At 44.6% G+C, this 11,826-nt stretch overlaps 2 protein-coding genes across 4 annotated transcripts; both read left to right on the forward strand.

The window, feature by feature from the left end:
• Positions 1-349: 349 nt before the first annotated feature.
• LOC113208091 (retinol dehydrogenase 14) lies at positions 350-3,582 on the forward strand. Its single transcript, XM_026424942.2, has 7 exons — positions 350-478; positions 652-828; positions 2,310-2,402; positions 2,476-2,715; positions 2,792-3,084; positions 3,166-3,255; positions 3,344-3,582. Exons 2-7 carry the CDS (start codon positions 660-662, stop codon positions 3,446-3,448), a joined length of 990 nt encoding a protein of 329 aa, XP_026280727.1. The 5' UTR covers positions 350-478; positions 652-659; the 3' UTR covers positions 3,449-3,582.
• Positions 3,583-5,110: 1,528 nt separating this feature from the next.
• On the forward strand, positions 5,111-10,860 carry LOC113208069 (transcription elongation factor SPT5). Of its 3 annotated transcripts, none has more exons than XM_026424909.2 (19): positions 5,111-5,215; positions 5,577-5,665; positions 5,738-5,866; positions 5,959-5,991; positions 6,071-6,164; positions 6,244-6,476; positions 6,558-6,695; positions 6,786-7,417; positions 7,508-7,734; positions 7,821-8,074; positions 8,181-8,376; positions 8,452-8,577; positions 8,664-8,877; positions 8,988-9,106; positions 9,253-9,367; positions 9,456-9,629; positions 9,706-9,828; positions 9,943-10,217; positions 10,300-10,860. In XM_026424909.2, exons 2-19 carry the CDS (start codon positions 5,598-5,600, stop codon positions 10,537-10,539), a joined length of 3,390 nt encoding a protein of 1,129 aa, XP_026280694.1. In that variant the 5' UTR covers positions 5,111-5,215; positions 5,577-5,597; the 3' UTR covers positions 10,540-10,860. The 3 variants fall into 3 exon arrangements, with proteins under 3 accessions (XP_026280694.1, XP_026280697.1, XP_026280693.1); XM_026424912.1 differs by having other exon boundaries at positions 5,206-5,227; XM_026424908.2 differs by lacking the exon at positions 5,111-5,215 and adding an exon at positions 5,234-5,387.
• The last annotated feature ends 966 nt before the right edge of the window (positions 10,861-11,826 follow it).

Consider the following 11,826-nt stretch of genomic DNA (forward strand, 5'->3'; position numbering starts at 1 on the left):
CCCCCCCCGTGCCAAATTAGTTGCCTGCCTACCAGGCGCAGGCCTGACCAGCTGGCTATCCTGGCTGGAGGTAAGCCCGCGGGGTGAAGTGAAGAAGATCCTGGAGGAAGGAGGGGGTCAGGATGCTGGCGGCTGGAGGGGTTGGGGCGGGAAGGCGCCCAAGGTGCCCTTGGCCGTCCCCTCCCTCCCTCTCCCGCCGCGACTGGTCCCGGGGCCGGGGGCCGGGCCCGACGCGCCGGGCCGAAGTGAGCCGGGTTTTAGTTTTAAGACAGCTGGCTGAGCGCGGAGCATGTGAATGACCGCTCTGCTCGCGGCTTCGCTCTGCTCATGGTGCGGCACGGACCGGGGGGGGGCAAGACAAGGCGCATCTCTACGATCTGGTGACAACAAGCGCCGCCGGTCCTGCCCGCCAGTGCGCGAAAGCGGTCGCCCCCAATCGCAACGCATCGAGCATCAGACCATTTTCGAACATATCCAGGTATGGCAACATCCCCTGTCGAGCAGCGACCCTCAGCGGGAAGACCTCCAGGCGCCTCCAGGCCTCCAGGACCTCCGGGCGGCAGCCCCGCGCTCGGGAGTGCGAGTTGTGCTGCCTACCCGCCAGGCGCCGGCTCGCCTGACGCCTTGCGCTCGTTGTCTGTTCTGTTCCAGAGACTGGAATGCTGGAGGTGGGGCCGCAGCTTCTGGCCCTGGCCGCCGCAGCGCTGGTGTGCGGCGCGCTCGCTCTGCTGGCCCTCGTCAACCTGTACTGCTTCCTCACGCTCGGAGTCTACCGCGGCAAGGAGAGGATGGAGGGCAAGACCGTCATTGTCACCGGCGCCAACTCCGGTACGTACCGACACGCTCACAATCCCTTCCGGGCGACAGGGGTGACAACGGGGCCGGGACTTGTGTGACAACCCTTTGAACCCCCATTCAAAGTTGCTGCTGTCAATGAATTGGTTTAGAGCCCCGCAACGAGCGAGCTACGCGAGCTAAATGCCTAACCCGACCCCCCTCTCACCCGCCGAAGAAGGGGTCTAGCTCGCGTAGCTCGCTCGTTGCGGGGCTCTAAATTGATTCCGGTGGGAATAAGTGAGATCCCCTTACGATGTAAACGAGCAGTAAACTTATTTTCCTCCCTTTCTCCAACTGCGTTTCGCTTTGAACTGTTCATATTTCCAAGTATTCGCATAACTGCAAAATGAGTGCAACGTAGACGCATCACGCAAAGGCTCTAAGCTCTTCAAGACAGGGTCATTAGCGACTGGACTAGACAAGTGCGCGACCCTGATGAGAGAACCTCTCGCTACCGTGCATTTAAGTTTGCATATCACATCAGATCCTACCTATCCCACTTCTCCATGGCCTTCCCCGACGAGCTTTTAACAAATACTCTGGTTCGATTACACTCTACGACAAACTGTCGGTTAAGTTGCAAGCATTGCGTAGTAGTCGGAGGGACTGGGGCCCAAAGAGACCGAGGACGTGACATGGACAGAGAACGTGGCGCTGGGCCTGCGCCAGCGATCCTCGGGCCACGACTGAGACTGGTCCAGCACCGCGCTGGTACGCTACAGGATCCGTCCCTACCGCCGCCCGTGCGTGAGCCTGGAGCTGGAGAGACCTTGACCTCTCCAGCCAACTCTGTTTGGTTGCCTTCTAGTTATTTTCGGAAACCGCGGCGGATTAACCATAATCAGCCCCCCCCCCCAAACCCCCGACTTGCCTGTCGCTAAAAAAAATTACTGGTGAGATCCTGGACTAACGGGGTCCGAAGACTGAGCAGAACCTCCTCGACAAGGAAGTGCCGTCCAACTGGCTCTTCAGCGATAGCATTCCAGCGATGCGGCCTGCCTTTAGGCCTGCCCTGCCTCCAGAGTCGCTCCAGCCGCGCCTCCAGCCCCGGCGGTGCACGGCGAGCAGCGTACCTCTCAGGAGCGGCGCTGCCAGTACGAGTTCGCTCACAGCAGCTCATGATTTTATGACCCCCCCCCCCCTCCTCAACCCTTCTTTTTTCCCATGCCACGTTGCAACGCGCGCTTCCACGTCCGTCCGCGGGGAGGGAAAGGGAAGAGGAGGCATGCTGCGGCCAATGCTGGCAGGCCGACCAGCCGGCGGGGAGGGGAGGGGAGGTCCGCCGAGCCTCCAGGGCGCCCTTCTCCCAGGCTGCCGTGCAGGGTCGACGCACCTTTCAAGGCGAGGCCCGAGTAGCCTTGGCAATGCAGCCAAGCTGCAACAGCCATCGCCAAATCATCAGCGAGCGCGTCCCGCCCCGCATCCAAGGCAGTCATGTTCAAGTCGCATCAATTGCACTGCACCTGTTTCAGGCATCGGCCGGATCACGGCTACAGAGCTGGCCCGGAAGGGCGCCAAGGTCATCATGGCATGCAGAACCCTGGAGACAGCTAACAAGGCCAGAGGTGGGACAAATTCCACAAACTTTGCCCTGGTCAGGAGGCACTAAATACTATTCAAAATGTTTTCTTTCGACAGACGAAATCATCAAGGAGACCAACAACCAGTCCGTGATAGTCCAAAAATTAGATCTAGGTTCTTTTGAGTCTATTAGAGAATTTGCAGCAGAGATTATCAAGACAGAGCCAAGGTTGGATGTTTTAGTTCACAACGCAGGCATGGCTAATACTTTTGGTCGAAAAACATCACCTGATGGAATTGAAATCACAATGGCCACTAATCACTATGGCCCTTTCCTCTTGACACATTTGCTAATTGGCAAGTAGATAATTTTTTTAATTCCCTCTAAAAAAAAAAAAAATTACACTAGAAATAATGGACTTTTCTATTACAGATCTTCTTAAGAAATCTAAACCAAGCAGAATTGTAGTTGTGGCATCAGAGCTCTACAAATTTGCAAGTGTAGATTTTAATAATATGAACCCAACTCGCAAGTTACCAGCTTACTTGTACTACGTATCCAAATATGCCAATATTCTTTTTACTAATGAATTGGCCAGGCGCTTGGAAGGCACTGGGGTAACAGCAAACTGCTTGCACCCTGGAATGATTGACAGTGGAATATGGAGAAACGTTCCATTCCCTCTGAATCTTCCTATGAAGCTAATCTGCAAAACTTGTTTTAAAGTAGGATACTATCATAAGTTTTCTAGTAAGTTCCTGTATAGTCTAACATGCCAGAGTCCTAATGAAATTTGTGTTTAACAGACTCCTCAACAAGGTGCTCAGACAACCTTGTACTTGGCTTGTTCAGAGGAGGTAGAAGGAATCTCCGGCAAATATTTCATGGACTGCAAAGTAAGCATTTAAAAAATCCTCACCAATCAATTAAAACTTAGATAAAAAATAAACCTCTGTATCTAATGGGTATGTTTTTTATTTCCAGGAGCACTCTCTTTCAAGAGGAGCGTCAGACATGGACAGTGCCAAAAAATGCTGGGAGGCCTCTGAATCACTTGTAAAGCTGCAACCAACTGATCCTAAGATTTGAAGTTCAGATACCAAAAAGAAATCAATTGGAAAGGTAAAAAATTTACATTACACCAACAGATGAAACAATGACAAAAAATATTGCAAGTATTATAAGCGTATGCATCTAAAATAAAGTTAATGTTAGTCCCTTCATGGTGTTGACAATTCTCAGTCTTCCTTCTCCTTTGTCACTTGTGGCTTGGCCTGCAAGTTAGTTACCTCCAACTTCATCTAAACAAGAGGGCTCTAACTTACTGGCCATCCCACACGCAACACATTCTCAAGCCCACAGAAGTTGCTTAAAATGCTGCAGCCACCTGGCTAGCCCGCAAGGTAGTTACCACTAGTATATAAAAACAGTGGAAACATAGCTTACAGGCTAACCAGAAAGCCCTGGGGCATATTTTGCAAATAAACTTCTTGATGACATCCAGGACAATCATGAGGAGTTGATTGAGGATATGATGCAAGCCTCACTGAAACACAGAAAGGTATGGCCCGCAAGCTTGTTACCACTAATTCAATTATCATAGTGGTCATCAGCATGCAGACCATTCCCAACGGTTTAAGGCTTTCTTCAGTATCTGAAGAATGTGTCTGTAAAGTCAATGACATAAACACAAAACCAGAGGAGCACAAATGCTAAAAATATTCACTTCAACATATGCATGCATACAAAGGTAGGGGGGGTCGCAATACATTAGCATGATAGAACAGAACAGCACCCGCTGTAAACAAAAAAGGGATGTGGAGTTGGGGGTTAACAAATCAAGAGGTTGGATTTTTCGAGATTAAAAAGAAACAATGTAGCCTGGAAATCGTCTTTAGTACCAAAACTAGTCGGTCCATCAGAACAGAGCCATGCCGGGTGATCAGTACACTCAAGACGCGGTAGGTTAGAGAAACCCGACCGATGGAGTCTAACGATGCCAAACAGGCAGGTGGGCATGTAGAGGAGAATTACGGAAAACCAGAACTATAGCGAGAAAATTCGGCGCGGTGCGAGCCTCTCGCTAGCTACATACTTCAACCCGGTCCTCGGCCTGTGCCAAAGAAAAGAATAGGGCAGCGCAAGCTGGGGCTGAAAGTGACCTACACGAGCACCCAATGGGATGAACTGCCGATGAAAATCATGCACGACATGAGGCACCGTGGAACAGCACCGTTCGGCAGGGCCTCTGAAGACCGAAAGGTGTCACTTACAGCGGGTAACGGGTACACAGGGCCATCCATCAGATCGATGGGACCTGTCCGGATTGTCCCCTACTTGCCCCAAACCTACAGACCCTTCTTACGAGGGGAGGATGCAGTACCAAAGCAGCAAGATGCGCCAACGACAACGCGTTGGTCCATCACGGCAAGGGACCTGCTGCATCCTGGTGGCGTTCGTTCAAGGAATCACAAAAGGCAACTGAGGACGGACCGCGAGAAGGCGAAAGAAAAGACGATGCAGTGCGGCAAAACGCAATGGCCAATGATCCGAGAGCCGAGCCGAGAGGAGTAGCGGTGTTGCCAAATTGCAGATTTATTGGGTTTCGCTAAATTAACAGCCAGTCCTTAATAGAAGGCTTTGACGTTTGCCAACCTTATCGAAGTATTTTCAGCCAAACTAAACTGACCGTTCTGTTTTGAAAATAATTATTAGTACTTTTCTGTACTTTTTCAGCAACGATAAATGGATTTATTGTGTATTTTTTGACTTTCGGTACGTGAAACTAGATTAAAAATATTTATTCAGTTTTAGAAAGTAGGTATCACTTCAATGTCGCCATTATCGCGTCAGCAGGTGAGGAATTCGGTTTGTTTTTATTCAAATGTTTAAGTTCATTTAATAGCATTGGAAAGGATTTGTGCTTGGACTCCGTAGCTTGATCTATCTCTGTTATGTCAGTGTCGTTTATTCTGTGTACAAGGCACACATATTCATTCCTTAAGTCGTCACTCCCGGCTCTGTTGAGGTTATATGCAGCCACTACATTATTATTTTTACCTCTTCCCTCTAAAATTTCTTCTATTTTAGACCGTATTTTGCAGTAAATGGAACATTGGTACCTGCTCTAGGTTTTATAGAACTCAGTTTGAGATGGGTCAATCTTAGGAGCCGCTCTCATGGTTGTCACTACTAATGACAATATGTTTCTTTGCAGTGACAGCCTACCTAGGTCATAATGTCTGACTCAGAAAGTAATTATTCCGGTAGCAATAAAGGGAGTGATGACGAAAGAGGTTCAGTCAGGTATGTATGCACTAGCATTTAGTTGTCATAAGCTCAACATCAACAATTTATGTAAACTGATATTGCTTGCAGGTCCAGGTCTAGATCGAGGTCTGGAAGCCGTTCACCTTCTAGGTCCAGGTCTAGATCAAGATCTAGAAGTCGGTCAGGATCTCGTGCTTCGTCTAGATCTAGAAGTGGGTCTCCGGCTGGGTCGGATGGGTGAGTTTATAACCTCATACCCCTTTACTGTAAGCTGTGTCATTTTGCCAAATTAAAATCAAACAACTAAAGAACTGCTCCATATTTTGCAGATCGGATGTACGTCCAGTAAAACGTAAAAGGAGGTAAGCTTGACTGTCTCATGATATAATATTTCTACAACTTCAAAAAACCCTTAATTTAATGGTGACTTATGTTCCATAGATCTCGCTCTAGATCTGGGTCAGAAGCAGAAGAGGGCAGAGAAGAAGAAGTTGAAGATGAGCAGGAACCTGAAGGAGAAGACCTTGGATCTGATGTGAGTACATTCTTCATTCTTCAAATGCTGTGTGTTACTCTAAGTTTTATTATTGATATGATATGTTCTTGTTGCACAGGAATATGATGAAGAGGAAGATGAAGAAGAAGATGACCGTCCACGCAAGAAAAAGAAAAATGACCGCTTTGGTGGTTTTATTATTGATGAGGCTGAGGTTGATGATGAAGTGGAAGATGAAGATGAATGGGAAGATGGTGCCCAGGAAATTGGTATTGTTGGTAATGAAGTGGATGAATTGGGACCCACTGCTCAAGACATTGAAGGGAGGAGACGAAGAACTAATCTTTGGGAGTATGTACAGCATTTCCCGATTCATCTGAAAGTCTTCTTTCAATAGTTTTGATTCTTTTAATTCTGATTTTTAATTTTCAGTTCTCAGAGAGAAGATGAAATTGAAGAATACTTGAGGAAGAAGTATGCAGATGAATCAGTTGCTGCTGTACATTTTGGTGATGGTGGAGCAGAAATGTCTGATGAAATCACACAGCAAACCCTTCTTCCTGGTGTCAAGTAAGTTTGATTCAAATTTTGTTTAGCAAAATTATTTGTTTGGCCATTGTTTACTGTATTTGATTTCATATACATCATATTTATTTGCAGGGATCCCAACTTGTGGATGGTAAAGTGCAGAATGGGGGAAGAGAAAAATACTGCTTTGCTTTTGATGCGGAAGTGGATCACTTACCAATTCACCAATGAGCCATTGCAAATTAAGTCTGTTGTTGCCCCTGAAGGAGTAAAAGGGTATGTGTATATAGAAGCATACAAACAACCTCATGTGAAAGCTGCTATCACAAATGTTAGCAATTTGCGAATGGGTATATGGAAGCAACAAATGGTTCCAATCAAAGAAATGACAGATGTTTTACGAGTTGCTAAAGAGCAGACAGGTTTGCGCCCTAAGCAGTGGGTACGCCTCAAAAGAGGTCTATACAGAGATGACATTGCTCAAGTAGATTATGTTGACATAGCGCAGAACCAGGTTCATTTGAAACTACTCCCTCGTATTGACTACACCCGTCTCCGTGGTGCCTTACGGACTACACAAGTTGATAATGACAAGAAGAAGAAAAAAAAGCGGCCTGCTGCCAAACCATTTGACCCCGAAGCTATTCGTGCAATTGGAGGAGAAGTGACAAGTGATGGTGACTTCCTCATATTTGAGGGAAATAGATATTCCAGAAAGGGTTTCTTGTACAAAAATTTCATTATGAGTGCCATTATTTCGGAAGGTATGTGCCATGATTATTTTATTAAATACAGCTTTTATTATCTATCTCTCACTCAGCACTCATACTTATGAAAGTCATTATTTTTAACAGGAGTAAAACCCACTCTATCGGAACTAGAGCGATTTGAAGAAGCTCCTGAAGGTGTTGACATTGAAGTGCCATCTGGCGCTGCTGGGAAAGATGAAGCTGTTACTCATCAATTCTCAGCTGGGGATAATGTAGAAGTGTGTGAAGGAGAATTGATGCATTTGCAAGGTAAAATTGTGTCTATTGATGGCAATATGATAATTGTCATGCCCAAGCATGAAGACCTCACCGTAAGTATTGCCTCATATAACCCAACCTAATTACTGCAGAGATCTTTTACTTTCTGCTACTAATTTTTTTTCATACTTAATCTTAGGACCCACTCGAGTTTCAAGCATCAGAATTGCGTAAATACTTCCGACAAGGAGACCATGTAAAAGTGCTCGGTGGAAGATACGAGGGTGATACAGGCTTGATTGTTCGTGTTGAAGAAAATCGAGTTGTTCTCTTCTCTGATCTCACTATGCACGAATTAGAAGTTTTACCTCGTGACTTGCAACTTTGCTCAGATAGGGCGACAGGTGTTGATAGTATGGGTCAGTTCCAATGGGGTGACATGGTTATGCTTGAGTGAGTAAATATATTACTATCGGTCTCAGATCCAAGATTTTGTTGTTGATGTATTAGAATGTGAAAGAATTATTACCCTAACATATTTTTGTATTATTTTGCATAGTGCTCAAACAGTTGGTGTAATTGTTCGTCTGGAACGAGAGAACTTCCATGTACTTAGTATGCAAGGGAAAGTGGTGGAGGCTAAGCCTCAGGCTCTTCATAAGCGGAAAGAAGCCAGGTTTGCAGCAGCCCTGGACTCGGAGCATAATCCTATTCATCGAAAAGACATAGTTAAAGTTATTGATGGGCCTCATTTGGTTAGTACTTTTCCGTTTTTCATCTATCATGGTCTATTATAGACTCTTACACCAGTTCTATTGACTGTATTTTAGGGACATGATGGCGAAATCAAACACATCTACCGAAATTTTGCTTTTCTACACTCCCGAACATACCTTGACAATGGAGGTATCTTTGTGTGCAAAGCAAGGCACTTGTTGTTAGCTGGTGGTAGTAAGGTAAGTCACTTGATATTCAAGGTTTTAAGTGATTTTAGATTGCAGTTTGTAGATGTTAACTGTAAATATTTGTATCACCTTTGCAGAACATTTCTGGAATGGGAACAGCCATGGGAGCCACAAACTATGGTGTTATATCGTCTCCACGGATCTCATCACCAATGCATCCCGGTGGTGGACGGGGCGGTCAGACACCATCGCGAGGCGGCGGCCGAGGTGGAGGCAGGGGTGGTCATAATGTCCGACGTGACAGAGACCTCATCGGTTCCACCATCAAGATCACGGGAGGACCTTTCAAAGGTACTTGGCAACTTTGTTATCATCCCCTAGCTTACTAGTTTTTCCTTGTTTTTAGTGAGTCATTATTATTTATGTGCTCCCTTTTAGTCAAACAAGTTCTCTCTTTTCAGGCAATGTTGGTATGGTTAAGGATGCCACAGAAGTTACTGCACGTGTTGAGCTGCATTCATCATGCCAAACCATATCAGTTGATCGTTCCCACATTGCTGCTGTCGGAGTACCATCAAAAGTATATATTCCCTCCAATATTTTATTAAATCTATTGATTTTTTTGCTGAGTTGCTCTGTCTGCATTAAGTTTTGTTTCATAGATTTTGTTTTAGTGTTATGATATCATATCTATCTATGTTTATTTATCCATCTTTATTCTTTTAGGATGGATCATTCTCTACATACGCACGTACTCCATCATGGGGCTCTGGACAAACCCCTATGTACCGCGAAGGCAACAAAACTCCTCTTCATGGTTCACAGACTCCCATGTACGAAGGTAAGTGCACCTCTTTTTCTACATTTTGTTGTTGTTGTGCCAACATTTCTTTACTGTTCTCAGACACAATGTACCTTTTTCTTTGCAGTTGGCAACAGGACGCCTCATTACAGCAGTATGACACCCTCTCACGATGGTTCTCGTACTCCTGGTCAGACTGGAGCTTGGGATCCTACCATCACAAATACACCGGCTCACCGCTCCAGTGATCTAGATACTTATTCATTGGATGAGGCTTCCCCATCTCCTGGTTACAATCCCAGTAAGTAGTTACTCCTGTAGTATGCTATTTTCTTAATTGGAGTTCGATTGCAACATAACATACAAATTCGTTTCAGACACACCAAGCTATCAGGCTGGTGGCCCGTACACTCCTCAAACACCTGGAACCATGTATGGATCAGGTTCAGAACAGTCATATTCTCCTTCTCCCTTCCAGCCCTCTCCAACAGGATATCAAGGTACTTCATAGATTTTATTTTATTTTTGATTTAAATGTGAGATTGAAAGTACCTGTATTAGTTCAAGAATGTGTATTTCACCTCTATTTACTCTGAATGGTTTGTTGTCTTTAGGCTCTGGTTCTACATATGGAGCAACACCTAGTCCGTCTGGATATACCCCCTCGCCATCGGCAGGGAATCCTTATGGCACACCATCGCCCATTGGCGGCTACAGTCCTATGACCCCGAGCGGCGCCGCCTCTCCCTACGCCCCGTACACGCCGGGCGGTCCAGTGGAACAGCCACCTCTGCAGGAGTGGGTTACTACTGACATCGAAGTTCGAATTCGTGACACTCACGACGATGCTGGCCTGTGTGGTCAAACTGGCGTGATCAGAGGCATTTCTGTAAGTGTAGCTTTTGCCTCTTAGCAATAAAATGTCCTCTTGCTAGTATGGTTGGCATTAACTTTTCTGTTTCTGCTTTTAGGGTGGTCAGTGTGCTGTGTTCTTACCAGATGAGGATCGAACTGTAAACATTTTGCAAGAGCACCTGGAGCCTGTGGTGCCCCAGCAGGATGATTCCATTAAAGTCATTCTCGGAGAAGACAGAGAATCGATGGGGCGACTGTTGTCGATCGACAATCAAGAAGGTGTGGTTGAACTCCGTACTGGAGAGGTAAAAATGTTGCAGTTAAGGTATCTATGTCGCTTGGGAGTTGGACATTAGGCAGAAATTTAATTCCTTTAGCTTTAGAGAACCATTAGTGTTTTTTTTTTTGTTGTTGTCGTGGAAATACGTAAGATAGGTAAATTCAATTTTGATTTAAATGTCCTGAAATAAGTTCTGTGTGGTTTTGTGTTAGTTCTTGAACTAAATCGTGAAGGACTTTATTTCCTAAATTAGTGAACAGCTCTTAGTAACATCAAAATCTACCCATGTACATTAAATGAACTGGCCGTAGAACAATGGCAGAGTATAGAGCCTTCAGATCCTTTGTGTATTGATGTGAGTAATATAATGTATAATAAACAAGTATATTACTTGAAACCATGTTAATTGACAACCTTTTCCAAACAAGCAGATGGTACTACTTATGCAAATTTTTGAGGTGTTGAAGGAAATATTTTTTGTTCATTGGACAAAGTATAAAATATGGAATGCCTTTATTTGATTTTGAATGCTCTGCTACTCATGCAACTTAGAGTTATTCTTTGATCACAATTCTATTCTACATTTTCTGATATGTTTTGATTCATGGTGAAAGATGCCTGAGGCTGTTTTTAAGAAAGTAGTTTATTTGCAGTGTATTTTATATCCATCTCAACAATGAGATGGTTTCTTAAGCTATTTCTCATGTGCACTGCAATCACATTTCCTGAATCTTAAATTGCTCTAATTCTAGCTCAATACTTAATTATTTCCATCTCAATTAAGAGCTAAATCACATTCTTTCATTTGCATCAAACATAAATTGTTTTGCTGAAAACTTTGTTGTTTTTTCTTTCCAACAAGATCTATTTTAAGCAACAATCATTGAGTTTTTGGTGGCCTCAGTACAGGCTTGTACAGGATATATCACAAGAAGTTTGAGCATGTAGATTTTTGAGCTGAATTTTCACCTTACAAAAATATGAACCAAATTACTCTAATATTCTTGAGAGTATTTTCGTTAATGTGAGCAATGTCTGGTTTTACTCTTCTCAGCTCTACAATGTGACTTACTGTGAAAAATAACTATGGTACATTTTGTGACTAAATAAATCTTAGAATACTTTGTATCAAAGCAAAAATAATGGAGCTGAGAAAACAGGCAAGGCATCGATAGAATTTTGCCCAGGGTTTCATTACTGATTGTATGCAAATCACAATATCCATCATCAGAATTCTGATTTTAAAATTCTTGCAGTTCTCTTGTTTCTACAAGGAGAGAACATATTCTGCAACACACAAGTATTAAACTTGGCTGTGTTACGTACCATCACAGAAACATTTAAGAAAATGTATACGTATATG

The sequence above is a fragment of the Frankliniella occidentalis genome, unplaced genomic scaffold (genome assembly GCF_000697945.3).
Source record: "Frankliniella occidentalis isolate FOCC.00 unplaced genomic scaffold, Focc_3.1 Scaffold8, whole genome shotgun sequence".
Classification (NCBI taxonomy): Eukaryota; Metazoa; Arthropoda; class Insecta; order Thysanoptera; family Thripidae; genus Frankliniella; species Frankliniella occidentalis.